The sequence below is a fragment of the Acipenser ruthenus genome, chromosome 16 (assembly GCF_902713425.1).
Source record: "Acipenser ruthenus chromosome 16, fAciRut3.2 maternal haplotype, whole genome shotgun sequence".
Classification (NCBI taxonomy): Eukaryota; Metazoa; Chordata; class Actinopteri; order Acipenseriformes; family Acipenseridae; genus Acipenser; species Acipenser ruthenus.
In genome coordinates, this window is record NC_081204.1 from 32,968,039 (window position 1) to 32,985,051 (window position 17,013).

The 17,013-nt window shown below is 40.2% G+C and overlaps 3 protein-coding genes across 3 annotated transcripts; all 3 read right to left on the reverse strand.

Moving 5' to 3' along the window:
- Positions 1 to 1,383: 1,383 nt before the first annotated feature.
- On the reverse strand, positions 1,384 to 8,179 carry LOC117963451 (APC membrane recruitment protein 1-like). Its single transcript, XM_058989504.1, has 2 exons — positions 7,932 to 8,179; positions 1,384 to 4,907 (listed from the first exon to the last, which is right to left on the reverse strand). The coding sequence occupies exon 2, from the start codon at positions 4,812 to 4,814 to the stop codon at positions 1,446 to 1,448; it is 3,369 nt and encodes a 1,122-aa protein (XP_058845487.1). The 5' UTR covers positions 4,815 to 4,907; positions 7,932 to 8,179; the 3' UTR covers positions 1,384 to 1,445.
- Positions 8,180 to 9,103: 924 nt separating this feature from the next.
- Positions 9,104 to 12,728, reverse strand: LOC117963462 (ankyrin repeat and SOCS box protein 12-like). The gene is made up of 3 exons (XM_034903628.2): positions 11,926 to 12,728; positions 10,273 to 11,043; positions 9,104 to 9,813 (listed from the first exon to the last, which is right to left on the reverse strand). The coding sequence occupies exons 1-3, from the start codon at positions 12,104 to 12,106 to the stop codon at positions 9,680 to 9,682; spliced, it is 1,086 nt and encodes a 361-aa protein (XP_034759519.2). The 5' UTR covers positions 12,107 to 12,728; the 3' UTR covers positions 9,104 to 9,679.
- Positions 12,729 to 12,778: 50 nt separating this feature from the next.
- Positions 12,779 to 15,978, reverse strand: LOC117411926 (ankyrin repeat and SOCS box protein 12-like). The gene is made up of 3 exons (XM_058989505.1): positions 15,820 to 15,978; positions 14,573 to 15,416; positions 12,779 to 14,062 (listed from the first exon to the last, which is right to left on the reverse strand). Exons 2-3 carry the CDS (start codon positions 15,384 to 15,386, stop codon positions 13,929 to 13,931), a joined length of 948 nt encoding a protein of 315 aa, XP_058845488.1. The 5' UTR covers positions 15,387 to 15,416; positions 15,820 to 15,978; the 3' UTR covers positions 12,779 to 13,928.
- Positions 15,979 to 17,013: the final 1,035 nt, after the last annotated feature.

The following is a 17,013-nucleotide window of genomic DNA, read 5'->3' on the forward strand; positions in this document are numbered from 1 at the left end:
ATGCCTTAAAATACTGCCTCTTCAACTCTATAATAACCCAGCTGTGGTTGCCCCAGGATGATGTATAGTTCCACTTACTAGCAATACTACATACAATAAAAATAGCATCAAGTGAGATTTGCAAAAAAAAAAAAAAGGGGTTTACGCATTTTAGTACAGGAGCATTTGGATCTTCCACTGTAAACAGACGCCACTGTCCCTGTGTCACAGATTTCAGTTAAATAACCAATGAGCAAAATTACAGGCCGCAAATGTACTTATAAAATGTAAACAGCACTGGCTTTTTAAAAACACAACACATTTCGTAAACAATTATATATATATATATATATATATATATATATATATATATATATATATATATATATATATATATATAGCCTTCAAAAACAACATTTCAGTGTCATCCAACCTTTTTAAAATTCTGTACGCAAAAACACAGTGTTGTCTGGTAATCTGACCTGTAAGTATACAAGCTTTGCAATTACTTTAATTTTTTTAAACCAGATATAACTGCAAATTGGCACACACTAAGTTGCATGAGCTTGGAAAACATCTTTTTAAAAATGTTGTGACCTCAAATACTTCATCTTAAATGCTAAACATCACAGTGCAACATAAGGGAGAGTGTACTGAAGCCAATGTGTGGATATTATACAGGTAACACATTCAGAAATGACTCTGCTATGCATTGCACTGTGGTTCAAGGTGCCAATGTGTGGATATTATACAGGTAACACATTCAGAAATGACTCTGCTATGCATTGTACTGTGGTTCAAGGTGCCTTCTAGAACAAGGCAGCACTCTTGCCTTGCTATCAAATGCTTTTTAAATCTGCACTCTCTTGCCAAGGAATTTTGTGTGTTTTACTGTATCTAATAAATAAGAATTTACTCATTAAAAACAATTACATTTACAAAAAAATTCTCTGATTTAACAAAGATAAAATGAGCTATTTTCTGTTTAAAATACTGAACTATTTAAAAACATTAAATATCTATATTCTCTCTATTTTTCAAAACAGAGGGCATGAAGCCTGCAGACTGAAATCAGCTTCCATGAGGTCTGACTAGCAAAGCAGCAGTCATCAAACCAACTCTGCACTGTTTGACCATTTTAAAGTACTTTTCAAAATCGCTTTGTAGTTTAAGTAAAAAAGACTCCATCTTTCTGAATACAATCATATTAAAAAAAAAAGTTAGCGTCAAACTAATCTCTAGTCGTATTCTAATGCTCAAAAGGAAGGTTTTGTACAACAGATGTCAAGTTATTGATCTGTATAGTAAACTTACTGCATGGTGTCTTTGGTGACATATGTGATGACATCATTGACAACATAAAAATGTAATACAACGTTGGAAGGTATTTTTTATCACCCCCCCCCCCCCCCCCCCCCACCATCATTTATAAAGGCTACAAATCCAGTGCAGTGTGTTTATTCCACTCAACAGGTCATTTCATGTTCGCTTCGCCCTTTGCTGGAAGTCTCACACTGTCCAACACAGAGTTCTGGTTTTAAAGTGTCTGGGTTTTCAGAGTGAAAATGAGGCATTCCTTGGGTGACACCTATGGGTTTGCACTTCATTTGCTGGTGGGAAGAATCAGAGTACTGACCTGCAGAGGAAATCTTAGAGAAATACGCCTCATTTCTTTCATCTAAAGGAGAAACAAGAGCAAGCACCTTCCCAGAGCTGTCTCTGGAAGTCCCCAATGAGTTTGATCCAGTTTGAGGCCGGCACTCATCAGATTGTAAGGGGAGATGGGATGGTCTGGCCATCTGCCTGGAGCTCTGTATTGGATTACCAGCCCCAGTATCACAAGTAAACCTTGAAGTCTGAGGCTGAAGCCTCCGATTAGGAGAACCACCCTCAACCTGCAAATCCAATCTATCCCTCTGGATTTCATGTTGTATGGCCCTTCCCATTCCCAAAGGACTACAACTCTGGACCCGTCCTAATTTTTTTCCATCTATCAAAGGAAGGGCGAAATTGCACGTAGCCTCCTGTTGCCAGGGCCAATTAGGAATGTCAGCAACCTCCCTCCATTCTGAGCTGGCTGATCGCCCCTTCCTTTCCCAATCTGAGGGCCAATGGAGAGTGGAAGCCTTCTTGGAATCCCATTCAGATCTGGAGACTTGGGGAAGCTGAGGGATAACCTTTGACAGATACATGTCAGCCAGTTCGAATTCCAAGCTGTCAGTGTCTAGTGATCTGCTCCTCCTGTTTAGAGACAATGGGGCCGGCATTGCTGGGCTCATTTTACTGAAATTAAGATGCCGTGGAAGACTGGCAACCCCCCAGCTGTTGCCGAGAAAAGGATTCTGATCGTACAGTTCAAACATCCTCTCGTCACACTCAGCAAAAGCATCTTTTTGCAAGTAGCTCTCATCGTATGCCTCATACGGCGACGACATGTCTTCATCTGTGTCCATTTCAATCTGACCATCACATTCCCCTTCGTTTTCCATGTCTACCACATCGAAAGTCACCATTGCTGGAAGGGCCTGCATATTGTGTGTAAAGGAAGAACCAGAATCAGAGCTGCCAATACTTTCGGAAAGGTTGTTTAAGAACGCAGTATTGTTAGTAAAGTCCACTAAGGCCTGGGAGAAGCAGACAGTCTGATCATATTCAAGGGCTTCATCAGTCTTCATTTTACCAGTATCAGTTTTTCTCTCTCTCTTTTCAGACTGGGTGCATCTTCCATTTCCCTGCAGTAATTCATCAAGTGGAACTGGGACTTTTGATCGATGGGAGTTCTTTGTGCTGCACACAACATCAACGCCATCCAAATCAGGAAGTAGCTTTGCATTTGTTTTTTGGTTAGTGTGGTGTTCTCCACTGCTGGGGTGTGTCTGGTTATTTCTGTGCTTTACTTTTGAGCCTTTTCCTATCCTAGTCTGTGAAGTTACCTGCTCCTCTTTAAGGCAAGCTTGATGCGTGTTATTGTTCATTTTAGAATTACAATCAGCTGTGCTTTTTTCTGCGTAAAATCTATCCTTGCTCAAGATGACTTGCTCTTTTTTGGGGTGCTTTTTTGTGCTTTTAACTTCCCACCCCATAAGCTTCTGCTCTATCTGAACTTGTCTAACCCCTTCCATAAGTCCAGCTTTGTTGGAAAAACTGGGACATAAACTCTTATCCACATCCATTCCTAAAAATTCCAAAGCGTCTGGGGTGGGTGGCAGCGTCTCAAAGGAGGGTTCATCTGCGAGAGGGGGGCTCATGAGGCTATCGTCAGGTTCATAGAGCTCATAGAGTGCATCCCCACTGTAGCTGTCCCTTGGAAGCCTTTCCTTTCTGATTCGGCTGAGGCTATCACCCCCATCTTCATCAGGGCCTGGAGTGGTGGAATCATAATAACCCTCGTCACTGTTGGGTGCAGATTCAGGCTGGTCACTTTGTGGGGTCAGGAGGTCTCCGCTGGTATGACTGTTATCTGCAACAGCTCGGACAACATTGGGATTATTAGCAGCATCCACACATGGACCAGGAAGGGCGGGTCCATCCGGAGATATCTGCAGGTCCATGTCATCGCCCAGGAGCATCTGCTGTTGACCAGGGGTAAAGCACACGTCAGCTGCAGCTGCATTTTCCCACAAACCTTGCAGATAATCCTCGTCAACCTCATCAGGGGTCGCCATTTCTTCCCCGCCTCCTTGGTAAGTGACATAGCAGGAGCTTCTTTTGCCCGCGTTGCGACTTCTTTCAGCCGACACCGTGCTTTCAGCAATGCTGTCGTCATCTCGGTCCGCAATTATGTCTCCGCACCCAGTGAGGGAATCGAAGCTCTTCAGAGAAGCCACATCCCCAAATACTGAACTGATCTGCTCGGAAGAATGAACGGAAGGTGGATCGTTATCTAGGTAGTCTGGGTTTATATCGGGGGCGCAGCTGAACTCAGATAGCGTGCACAAAATGTCTCCTTTTGTACAGTACAGAACAGTCTGAGCTCTGAAATCTACTTTTGCAGTCTCCCCTTGCACAAGCTCTTCCAAGTCTTTGAGAACCTTATCTTTGTGTAATGCTTTATTACTATTTGCATCAGTTTCTACTAAACTTTCTTCTGAAAGATTTGCATCCTCGCTACATTCAGGTGTATCAGTCGAATTGTCTTTCTCATTCAGTGTGTCTGCCACATTGCTGTCAGAAAAGCTATCCTGAAGTTCAGACTCCGCTTTTCTGTCACTTGACTGACTTCTAGGCACTGCATCTGCAGGGATCTCTACAGAAAGTCCTTTATTCTTTTTGTGGCGTCTGATGCTGCTGAACAAACCTTTTAGTCCCTTCTTTGGCCTGGGGAAGGACGAGGACTTGTCGGCACTTAGTTTCTGATCGTAGCATTCAGAGTTCGCTGACAGAGGTGCGTCTGCTTTCTTATTCGTGTCAGCTATGGAGTACACACTTTGAGAGCCTGACAGCATCTTCACAGATGAACATTTCTGTCCGCGGTATTCAAAGTCTCCCGCTGGCATGTCAGCGGTTCTTCTGCCGTCCTCCCAGCTCACCTCACTGATGCAATCATGAGTCTTGCTCTTGCATATCCCCTTTTTAGAGGACCCCTTCCCATGGCCTTTGTTTCTTCCCCCGAAGAAGCTGGGTAAGGTGCAAATGCTCTTTCTCCCTCCAAACAGTTTAAAAGCTGTTTTCTTCAGCTTCCCAGGGGGTGGCAGTTCAGGAGGAGTAGCATCAGTGCGCTCAGATGTCCCGTCTGCCTCCGTCCCCTGGGCCTGGCACCCTCTGGCTGATTCTTCACAGCCACCACACAAAGGCTTTGTTCCAGCTGTCTGTTCTCTTCCGCTGCTGGTTTCCATGGCAATGTTTTCTACAGCCAGGTGCACTCAACTGTGAACATGGATGAAAACTCTGCTGCCAGGCTCACCTCTTGAAAATGCACCATAATGTTCCTAAAATAAAGAAGAAATTATTAATGTAATTTTTATAAAGTTGCAATAACACACAATAAGCTTCCACATGGCCCTGCCACGATACACCACCATATTAAAGGTGTCAGTCATAAAATGTAGGTCTCCATTTGGTACCTAATTACAATAGTGCCTATGCACAACTGAAAGATATAGCCATTTGCTCACCCAATTAAGCATTCGTAGGTCCCTGTCAGCTTCATTCACAGTACATGACACTACTTCATGAACAATTCCATCAAATTTCATGTGGTTTTGAAAATACAGCAGTCACAGAAAAAGTAGGGTACAGAACTATGAATGTGATATTTATTTCAATTCACTTCTGGCTCTCCCTACTAACTATTCTTCTGTTTGAATAAGGTCAAACCTTTCTTTAGGCAGTAGCTACATAGGGGGCGGCTAGAGTACGATGTATTAAAACAATGAAGTAGGTGTGACTGACTGACACCTAATACAATAGAAGTTCTATCATTAAAAGAGACTTCCTGCTAGTCCACCATTGTTTATTCTTTGTAGAATAGCCATCATTTTTAAAGCAAAAGGTGCTCCAGCTTCTCTTGCATAACAAAATCCATCCGGTAACATATCACTCACTCCTGGATGCTTGAAGTTTACTGTGCTTCTCACACGACGGAAATGTTGGCCAAGGAGCGCAGTTTTATAAAAGGGAAATTCCGTTCCGGAGCACTGAAAAAAGGTCTTGTGCAGTTTGTGCTTCTGTCTGCTCAACCTGTGCAAAATGATGTTATCACACTACACTATAAAATCACAAAAACAAAAGATTGTACTTTGGAACTACTGTTAAACATTCTTTATTTACAGTATTTTTTTTGTACTGTACAAAATGCAATATGTTTTTTTTGTTTTGGTTTTTACTATGTTTTATGCTTCCGTGGACGGGATGACATCTGTGCACATAAGATGTACTGAAATCTTGACAAACCCATAAACGGTTTGTTTTTTGCAGTTTATAATTACAATTTAAAGCAGGGTAGCAGCTAAGTGACTACATGGTTGCTCTTTAAATGAATCTTTTTCTTATCAAAATAGATTCATGCAGTTTGCTATTTGTGTTAGCTAACATTCTTGTCCAAAATAATAAAACCAAGTTTCCGATTATTATTATTTTTATGTATTGAACAGTTCCCTTCCTTCTCTGTTTCTGAAAAGATCTCTCAAAAGACCATGAAAAAGTGTTTATAAAGGACATCCAATTGTGAACAAGCGGTTCTATACAAATGTACCTGTCTCCACAAACAGAACTACATATTTACCAGCAGGCATGTTTTTAACGTAAACACTTTAAAATTGTTCCAAATAATCCCTCTTTAGAATACACAACAACACACTGTCAAAGGCACCGAATGCAGGTCTGAGCGCCTACTGTATGACAGTGGTGTACACAGATGTATGCATACAGATAAAGATTTAGCTAAATGTAATCCAATAACCAGTGTCTCAAACACAAACCCACAGCCCTATTCAAGACAGGCTATCCAATGTCAAGTAAACTGCTATTTTAAAAACACGTCTGGAAATTGTTCAAATGTTCACTGGTGCCAGGACTCATGCTACCTTTTTTAAGTTTTAAATTCTTGGCCGCAATTAAAGTCCTAAAGCATGTCAATACAACTTCCTGCTGCGTGTACACTGTCCTAGGAATAAAGCAGGTCACCTGGAAACATTATCCCTAATCAACTGCATGGTTTCAGAGCTCAGACTATTCTGTACTGTACATCCTTTTTAACTGTGACCATACAGTCTGTACTATGCCCATATGCCCAGTTTAACAATTACTGCAAAATTGTGACTGCAACTGCTAAAACTTGAAATGAACAAGCACACAGAGAGTGTAAAACAAACTACATACTTATATTCCTTATCTAAAATCATATGATTTTAATTTACAAAGGTTGTGACAAAGAAGTGACGTCTCTTACTAACATAGTATAGTAGCGTATACTGTAGTGTCAAATGGCAGTACAGCTGGGCTGCTTCTGGGTGTCAAACGGTTACTAAAGTTACAATCCGGGTCTTTGATGTTTGAAGCTAACACAAAGTAATTAAATAACTAGCAGGGATATAGTACGAGAATCTTATATGACTAATGGCATACAGACAGCTGAACCTTATTGCTGTTACAGTATTTAGTGTTAATCTGGCTTTGACAGTCTTTCACGGAGCTACAGAAACTTAGCGAGTGAAAACGACAACCATAACATAATGCAACTTTAAAAGCCATGCGACTGCTGGCTTTTCATAACACAACAATATTTCAATTTGCACTTCAAAAAAACGACTGAGGCAACGACTTGTCTAGCAAACCTAATAAACGTAATAGCTAGATAATGCCACGGTCGGCTTTACTGTAGTAGTTTAAGCAAGTGCATAAAATCAACAGCTGCGATGCGAGAAACCACAACAATGCTATAGCATAACTCTATGTATGTATGCCACGGGCCTACGGAGGCTGAGTGGAATCCGCAAGGGATCGTTCCACTGATTCGAACAGGATTTCAAATACGGTCAATAACGTTGAACTGGGACACACACGCACACACACAAAACAGTCACATTCCAAACCGGAGCGTCTGCCCACGTAAACGCGTTTATTTTTTACAGTATATCCTGATGTATAAAATAAGAAAACAACTACAACAATACTACTACGACTAATAATAATAATAATAATAATATACGGGCTTCACACTGCAAAGCCCAGCTCAACCTCACGCCAGTGCTGGTTACCGCACAGGTTACACAGACAGCACAGTATGATTCGTTTGGACTCCCACCACTAGTCATCACATTTTGTAAATGCATTAACAGCGCAGCGTGCAGGGTTTCCCAAACATTACTGTCAAATACTGTCTTTTTTTTTTTTTTTAAATAAACAGGCGACTGACAAAGAAAGTCCACCTACACTTCTGCTGCACTGCCTAGGAATTGGAAATTCTGTATGTATGTACACCACCCGCGATGGAAAAACGGAAAACAACTCACCTAGATCGTAACTGCAGAAGATGTTGCCTGTGTGTTTCGAGGGAGAGAGGAATGAACGCTCTAAATCCAGTTTACTTTTGTTCCTCTTTCTTCTCTCTCTCTCTCTCTCTCTCTCTCTCTCTCTCTCTCTCTCTCTCTCTCTCTCTCTCCTTCCTTCCTTCCTTCCCTCCCTGCGCAGAATCTCTGGCTGGGGGGGAGCTACTCAATGGGACAACAAAGGCGGGACCGCGTTCGTGAGATCTGTGAGTGACAATGGCGTTACCCTATTAGATGGGAACCACTGGCACTTTGACCAATTGTAAAACACAAGGGGCGGATCAAATCGCCAGAACCGCCTACGTTCTGGTTAGTCAGAGTAACATGAGGCTGATATTGGCTGGTTTCACAGACCTTGATTTGGATTTATCGTGGGCTATTCAATGCTGTTTAGGTATAATCCAAAATTGCTGCTTTATCTGGGGTTGTGAAACCAGCCGCGTGTGTACTGTGTTTTGGTTGCACATGTTGCCCCGAGTGCTCCCAGAACTGCTGCATATAGCCTGCTTGCTATTTTATGTTCAGTGATCTAGTGTGTGATTCACACATGCATAACGTTGTGTTCTCCAGTTTAAACGAGTATTTGCACAGAGACTCGTCTTCGTTAAAGGTTTGCACAGTGTCGATCTTATCTCTTCATGCAAAGCATATATGCAACTTATACAGCATGCTGTACTAAATCTGCAATTAAAGACGCTGCTACTGTACTGTAATGAGTTGTATGTCAAACTATACAGCACACGTCTGAACAATAACTAAGTTTCACAAGGCAGCACGCTTTCTTATCTTGTTTTATGTTGTGCATAAGGGATAGAAAGAAAAACAAATTGCTATTTATGTTACCGCTCGTTTGTTTGAGTAACAAGCATACTGAAGGTATATTTGTTTATTTTGAATGTATGCTAACAATATATATTTCCTGATAGACTTTGGAGCAAACGTGTTCCTTCCCACGCTCACAGAGAAAGCCTTGGAGGTCTTGCTAAAGGAAGTCCCAGTTTCCATCTCTTCTTGGTCACTAGCAGGTTCAGTGGCATCTACGGATCTGCTGGCCACACGCCATTTTAATTGTGTGCCGTGACAATAACAACAATAATAAATAAGTAAATAAATAAATAAATAAATAAATAAATAAATAAATAAATAAATATTGTTTATTTGTTCAAAATATTTCTACATGGTGTAGTTGGAGAGCATGCCAAATTCAACAAACACATCTGAATCTGAATTCTGTACAGTTATCACCCCCGCCCCTCCAAACACAAAAAAAACAAATATAAAATGTTGAAATAATTATCACAGATTTAAAAAAAAAAAAAAACATTAAACAAATCATAGAATTACGATATTGTGGATTAATTCACTTTACCACACACATAGGGGTATTAAATCTGTGTTATTAAAATACCAACAAGAGTTTAATAAATAAAACACAATCTCCCAGAGCTTAAAAAAGACACACAAAATGATTGGCTAAGATATGACTCACAGGGAGGGGTCGCCAATACCTCTTCCTCCAGGAGCTTGCTGTCTGTTAATTTAACATCTTAAACTGCTCTGCAATGGAATATTTGCTCTAAAGATGTTTACACTGGACTGGTTTGATGTACAGTAATGCATTCATTTTACATACACGTTTTTACTGGAAAGCATTTCTCAGTCACATGATCTATAGAAAAGGGGCAGTGACATCACTGCGAATTCCACGCCACTCAGGTCATGTGGTTTAAGTACTTCCTCAGGATTGGTGGGATGTCCAGTCGGTCAATGGAATGCATTTTGTTGGCCATTCTCAAGTAGCTTCGGATTGCTAGCCGACACTGAGACATCAGGGTTTTTGGACAAGCTGAAGAGAAGTTGGAGGCTAATTATTAATGACTCATTTAATTTATGATAAATAATTCCAAAGTTACAGTGATTTTGTTGTTTTTTTTTTTTTACTTGGAAACAGGATATGTTGTAACTGTATAATTTATTTCTCTAGGCTACGTGATAAATCAGTTACATCTAAATGCTGTAAAACAAATACTTTTAATTGAAAGAAAAGTGAAGCATTTAGCAGCACCTGTGTCTAAAATGCAGGCACCTTAATCTCAATTGTGATGTTTTTTGTATTTATTTAAACACAAGAGATGACACCCAGCGGAGTCTGAGCTCAGGCTAACCTGGAAAGGTTCAAACTGCTATGCAATGAAAGTCTAACTTCCACCCTTTCTGAGTATCATTCTGCATTGCATACAAAAAAAAGATTATTGATTATTCTGTATCTTATGTATTATCTGTAAATACCATGATCGAGTCTCACCTCTTTCCTTTAGCAAGACCTCCAAGGCTTGATTTTGCTTTGTGGTTTTCTCTATGATAAGTGTGGGAAGGAAGACATTTGCTCCAAAGTCTATCAGGAGCTGGATGTATTCTTCCCCACAGCCGTGTCTCAGGGACATCTCCAACACTGTCTTGGGCTGTTTGATCCTGGCAAGGAGCTTCTCTTCGGTGCAGTTATAATTCGGATCCGCCCCGTAGAGAAGCAGCAGCTTAAAGCAATCCAAGTGTCCGTAAGCTGCAGAGAGGTAGAGAGGTCCACTGGAGACGGACGAATGGGAAGCCCAGACAGGAACCTTTGATCTAGCGTTAACCTCTGCACCAAACTGCAGCAGTTCTCTCAAGATGTCCACGTTCCCTTCCCTTGCAGCGGTTAGCACTGGGGAGCAATTGTTGTACTTGCTGCCGTTAGGGTTAGCTCCTGCCTGTAGGAGAGCGTGAACGCAGTCTAGATGCTTCCCACTGACAGCAGTGAACAAGGGAGTCTGGGCCTTCACATCCAAACTGTCTACCTCAGCGTCACGGGCCAGAAGAACCTCCAGGCATCTCAGGTGACCTCGAGAAGCAGCCAGGCGGAGAGGGGTGCCCGGGATACCCCAGCCGCTCCTGCTGTTGATGAATCTTCTGTACCTCTCCTGGGACAGGAGCTCAGCGAGAAGCTTGTCGTCATCGTTAGACACTGCCTGGCTGAGCTCACGTCTTTCACCATCGTCCTCCTCCTCCTTGTCATCTTTTGGCTGGAACATGAAAATAACTTGGGGGGAAATAACTATTTGTATAAATATTAGGCACCCCGGGGAGCAAACTCAACCATTCATGAACAGTAAAAATTAGGACTTCTTTCTTGAAAGGCTCCATAAAAGTGCAGTGTGTGTAGATGCTAGTCATTTCAGTATAACCTTTTTTAAGATTTTTAAAAAGTCTTACTCAACGACCAATGGTCTTTTCGTACATGCAAGACAATATTCCTCTTCAAAACACATCATTATCTACCTTCCGCAATAATTTTAACATAGCGTTCCACCAAGTGGCTCTTTTGTTGCTGAAGTTAAAGCAACTAAGTATACAAACACATATTACTCTGCATACTAGTAGGGTAGGTTCCGACAGTTATGCCACGTCTGTCAGAGAAGCACAACAGCGACACCAGCATACCAACAACACAGCTGCAGAAGGCCTGTATTACTACGAGTGGCTGTATCATGTGCTGGTTTACATTAAGAAAGAAGATTATTATAGTATGTTTTATTTTGTTTTTACATTTTTTTTTACAAAATCAGTAAAGTACTAAATCGAACACGATTGCATGCGTTCATTTATAACGCATTTAAAATACATAAAAATGTAACCTTTGTAAACCAGCACAGACAATTATGTCCACCCACGCTAATTTATTAACAATTCTGTTTAATTTGTACAATGTTATTTTGTTTACAACATGAAACTCTTTCTATAAGACCTGGAAACCTCATTAATCTTGATTTTGGTGTGAAATAATAACGCTCTCGTATAAGTCCGTGACAGCAGTACCATTATATTTCACCAGCAATGGCGATATCGGTAGTGTAGCTACATCGATCAAACTTCCTGCAAAATCAAAGCGTATTTTATTAATATGTGCAGCAAAACAACTTACCTAAATTATAAACGACAAAGGCAGCCTGTATTGGAAATGAATGAATACATTTAAGAATAAATAAAACAAAAACAAAAATTAAATCGCTTTCCTCCCAAGACAGCCTTTCTCCACACCCACCCGACTCGTGGGACCGCGATTGACAATACAGTAATCCAGTGAGATTGGGAGTCGCTGACATGTTAACCAATCAGAAGAGGAGGCGGGAGTAAAACCGTCCCTGGTTCTACTGTGCTTGGTCACCATAAATATATATCTTACACTTTATATATATTGAATAATGTAACTTTACTTCTGTACTTGACATGCAGACGTGACAATATTATTGTTTGGATACCTCTTCGCTTATACTCTGCAAATAGCTGTTATCTTAAAGGAAAATACATTGTAAGCTATATCCGGTCATTTACAGAATATCAATAAAATACTGTAAACTGAATCATTAACTTCAAAGTCTCCTGGTTTTCAAATACATTCTCCAACCTTTTACTGCTATTTGCTTCACAGAAAATAAATGTTTTCAAAATGTGATTACTAGTAAAAAAAAAAAAAAAAATTGCGACAAGTGATGTGTAATTTAGCTGGTAGGTTTTATCATTTATTTGTGGCTTGTATTACCTTACTAGACTTTTGAGTCTTTCAATGTAATAATACACAGGTTTAATAAAGTATTGAAACACTGAGTGGTTTTGTGCCATTCTGTCCTGGCAATATGTGACATTTCTAAGAAGGTCTTAATATGCAATTCACACATGCCATTGTCGTCAAGTTCAGAAATTCTTTTTTTTTTTTTTAAACATTTTATCCAGAAAAAAAGAAGCTTTTGTTCAAGGCCACAAATAAAAAAAAACTGTATTTTTAAATGTTTTATTAATGTGATTAAAATTGATTCATTTATATTCAAGAAAGATGGGTATTACAAAATAAATAACCAGACTGGCCTTCTATCTTAACAAGTTGTGTAAAAAGATGACTAACTTCCAACAAAATAAAAGCTTTCAAGACCGCAAAGGTCCTTTCGGCGGGTGATAGTGGATGAGAAGAGTTTAAAATGTTATGCCTTAATAAAGTTCAGAGAATAAATAGTTTTTTAAAAAAACTGTTGAAAAAGGTAAATCATCAAGCAGCATTAGATTAGCTTGGCATGGTAAAGCACATTTTAGTGACACCTCCTCTTTGACTAGCATGCATACATTAAACACTTAAATACATACACACATATGCTGAGAAATTACAATGTAAAATGAAGCCATTAGCCTTTAAGGTATTCAGTCTCTTCGAGGTTTATAAAGAGCATCAGGTTGATACATATGAAAGGCAACCCTCCTGCCTTGGCATTGTGCATTGAGGACACACCAGACTTGCTGAAGTCGGTTAAGTATCAAAAGGCGTTAATCAATAGCTAAGGCTGCATAACTCACAGCTGACTTCTGCTTGCATTCCCCTGATGCTACAGTGGGTGCAGGGAGAATAAGCCCAGCCATGAATCGAGCAAGACCAGTTGGGTTTAATGCAGATGATTTTAGGTTTTCTTTTTCACTGTGAAGATCGTAGGGTTCACGAGGGCAACCAGATTCACAGACTCCGTACCTAGTTCTTGCAAACCCAGCACCTCAAACACGGCAACAAAAAGAACCTGCTTGTGCAGGCGGTTACAGAGGTTAAATATTAATTTAAAATGCATTACCCCCTTTACCCATCAGGGGGCAGTGTTATACCTCTCAACTCCATCTTACACTTTATCCTTTGAATTCCCAGCACACTATATAGCAGTTTATTTTAATAGGTCTAAAGACCCTTGTGGTAATTTGGATGAGTCCTCAGACAATATGTAGCAAACACAGTGGTATTTAAAACCATTTAAAACAGCTTGCCTTGCTTCCAGAGTGTAATTAAAACAGCAGTTAACCATGGTACAAAAGGAAAGCAGCATTCTGTTATTGAGGTTTCCATGGCGCAGCTCCACAGCAGGGGCAGTGACATCACTGTGAATTCCACGCCACTCAGGTCATGTGGTTTAAGTACTTCCTCAGTATTGGTGGGATGTCCAGTCGGTCAATGGAATGCATTTTGTTGGCCATTCTCAAGTAGCTTCGGATTGCTAGCCGACACTGAGACATCAGGGTTTTTGGACAAGCTGAAAAGATGTAAACAGATTATTGTTAAGTAATATACAAAGAGCAGCGTTATTTATTCATTTTTTAGCACCTGAAATAAGAATATTGATAGTGAACTGGAAATATTAATCTCAAAATGATGAACCTAACAAAGGTAATGGAAATGTTTAGCGTATTAAAGTTGTTTTTTTTCTGAACCGAGAAGCTCAGACAACAAGGCCTTCTCCAATCAAGCTCAAAGCCAGTCGGAGAAAACTAAAACGTGAATACATCTCACCATTACAGCCCCATAATCACTGGGTAATGATTGTAATACACAGGTTATTTTAGAAGTAATGGAAAGCCAACTGTGAAACTGATCCATTATGACACTCTGTTTGAGACGCTTCTGACAAGGCATTAGCAGAAATGTGACATGATTTAAGCTTTACTATAGAATCCATAACTACATGTTTGAAGTTCTAGATGGTTTCTGAATAACCTGGTATATGTGTGTCTTCTAATCTGTTAATACCACGATCAATTCTCACCTCTTTCTTTTAGCAGGAGTTCCACTGCTTCATTTTGCTTTGTGGTTTTCTCTATGATGAGTGTGGGAAGGTAGATGTTTGCTCCAACATCAATCAGGAGCTGGATGTATTCCACCCCACAGCCGTGTCTCAGGCACATCTCCAACACTGTCTTGGGCTGTTTGATCCTGGCAAGGAGCTTCTCATCGGTGCAGTTATAATTCGGATCCGCCCCGTAAAGAAGAAGAAGCTTAAAGCAATCAAGGTGTCCATAAACTGAAGAAAGGTAGAGAGGTCCACTACAAGCACTAGCATTCGAAGCCCAGTGAGGAACCTTAGATCTAGCGTTAACCTCTGCACCAAAATGGAGCAGTTCTCTCAAGATGTCCTCGTCCCCTTCTCTTGCAGCCGTTAACACTGGGGAGCAATTGTTGTAAATGCTGCCGTTAGGGTTAGCTCCTGCCTGTAGGAGAGCGTGAACGCAGTCTAGATGCTTCCCACTGACAGCAGTGAACAAGGGAGTCTGGGCCTTCACATCCAAACTGTCTACCTCAGCGTCACGGGCCAGAAGAACCTCCAGGCATCTCAGGTGACCTCGAGAAGCGGCCAGGCGGAGAGGGGTGCCCGGGATACCCCAGCCGCTCCTGCTGTTGATGAATCTTCTGTACCTCTCCTGGGACAGGAGCTCAGCGAGAAGCTTGTCGTCATCGTTAGACACTGCCTGGCTGAGTTCACATCTTTCACCATCGTCCTCCTCTTCGTCCTTGGGCTGGAGCATTGAAAAGATCTTGGAGATGTCCACTAAACTCATGTTTATTGGCGTTCTCAGTACCATTATTTATACTAACGAAGCATAAGTACTGATCTGAAAATACAGAATGGGTTATTAGTTGTTGTCTTGAAAGACACTTAAGACACTTTTTTTTAAATGGAGGCAAAAAGGTTGTTTTCAGTTTGTATTCTACTTATAATATATGTGTATTTGTTCACACTCTCTATTTTTTCACTAAACACAGTTCTTTGACATACATCATACTGTATATTGATTATTTTCATTAGTATTTGGAGAGAAAAAAAACGTAACAATCCAACATTCAAAAGAACACCATTTTATGTTAAAAAGCATCACTCATAAAATAAAATGTATTAATATTACCATTGTAATGTCAATGAAGTCCATATACCCCTAGAAAAAGTCAGAACAAAACAGCACGACTAGACCGTTAAAATAACAATCCTAATAAGAATAAACCCAAGACATGCCTTACCCCATGCGCAAGCAGCAGCCAGTGATACTGATGACTTAACAGAGGAATTGTGATGAAGATGATGTCTTATCCATGGCACACAGCTATGGTCACTTGCTTGATTGCAAATTTAAAACCTACAAGCAGGTTTCCAGTAGTAAACTTTCAAGCAGACTGAAGCCAGTGTTTCTCAGAATGACATACCTCGGTAACACAGAATAGCCTGGTCATCAAGGGTGGGTATTTTTAGACTGAAAATGGATGCCCCCTAAACTTCCATTCTTGGAGAGCTCTTGCAGGGAGTGTAAATATAGATAGCTGATAGACAGGTGCTACTGTTGCTTTGGTTCCTGACAACGAGCCTCAGCACAGACTTGTGGATACCACAGTTTCTAAATCTTTCTACTTGCGTGATGCAAACTTTAGGTTATTTTCATTTATCTTATAACTTCAAAAGCAACTTGTTTCGTTTTTTAGCAAATTGTTAAAAAATCTACAGAAATTTTCTGTTGATTTCTGGTTGATTGTCAGTAGCTACATACTGGAATATATACTACATAAACCACTCCAATCAATTGAGGGATACCTCCTTTATTGAAATGATGGACAACAGCCCGCTATTTTTTAATAAATGTAAAAAATAAAAATAAAAATAGAGTACACAAATACACATTCTGAAACCAAAAGTTTCAACACGTAACAGGTGAAATTCAAATGCATTTTCTGTGTGATTGCACTATGACACTGTTCCAAAAAACAAAGTAAATGACCTGGAAACCAGTGCTCTGTTGAAAAAGTATTAGGAATTGGAATGATGCTGTGAGACTACAGCGGTAAGGAATTCCTGCTCAGGACTCTTGCAGTCTGCAATCTCATGAAAGCTGTCAGCTGCCACGCTGAGTAATACAGATCACAGTCAGCTGTCCCAGACGCTGCCAGGATTGTATATATTAAATTAGAAAGGATCTCTTTAGACACCAGCCATTTACATGTGCTTAATTGAAAACCAGAGAAGACTGTGTTGTACTATACGTATGAAAACAACAGGGTCATGTTTTACTCTGAAGAAACCCTTCATTCTGTATCTCATGAGTAATTTATTAAAAAAAAAAAAAAAGTTTACTTTGTTTTATTATTATTTATTAAAGCTTAATATTCAAACCATGTAAACAGCTGTTTAAAAGGTTACTAGTCTACAGCTCAGAGCAGAGTGTG

What these genes read in the sequence shown, in the direction of transcription:
- LOC117963451 (XM_058989504.1), bottom strand. Translation starts at nt 4,814, where the DNA reads ATGGAAACCAGCAGCGGAAGAGAACAGACAGCTGGAACAAAGCCTTTG.
- LOC117963462 (XM_034903628.2), bottom strand. Translation starts at nt 12,106, where the DNA reads ATGTCAGCGACTCCCAATCTCACTGGATTACTGTATTGTCAATCGCGG. An exon ending in CTTTGTCGTTTATAATTTAG is followed by an intron (nt 11,044 to 11,925) that starts GTAAGTTGTTTT and finishes TTTCCCCCCAAG; the next exon opens with TTATTTTCATGTTCCAGCCA. An exon ending in GGTCTTGCTAAAGGAAAGAG is followed by an intron (nt 9,814 to 10,272) that starts GTGAGACTCGAT and finishes ACTTCTCTTCAG; the next exon opens with CTTGTCCAAAAACCCTGATG.
- LOC117411926 (XM_058989505.1), bottom strand. Translation starts at nt 15,386, where the DNA reads ATGGTACTGAGAACGCCAATAAACATGAGTTTAGTGGACATCTCCAAG. An exon ending in ACTCCTGCTAAAAGAAAGAG is followed by an intron (nt 14,063 to 14,572) that starts GTGAGAATTGAT and finishes ACATCTTTTCAG; the next exon opens with CTTGTCCAAAAACCCTGATG.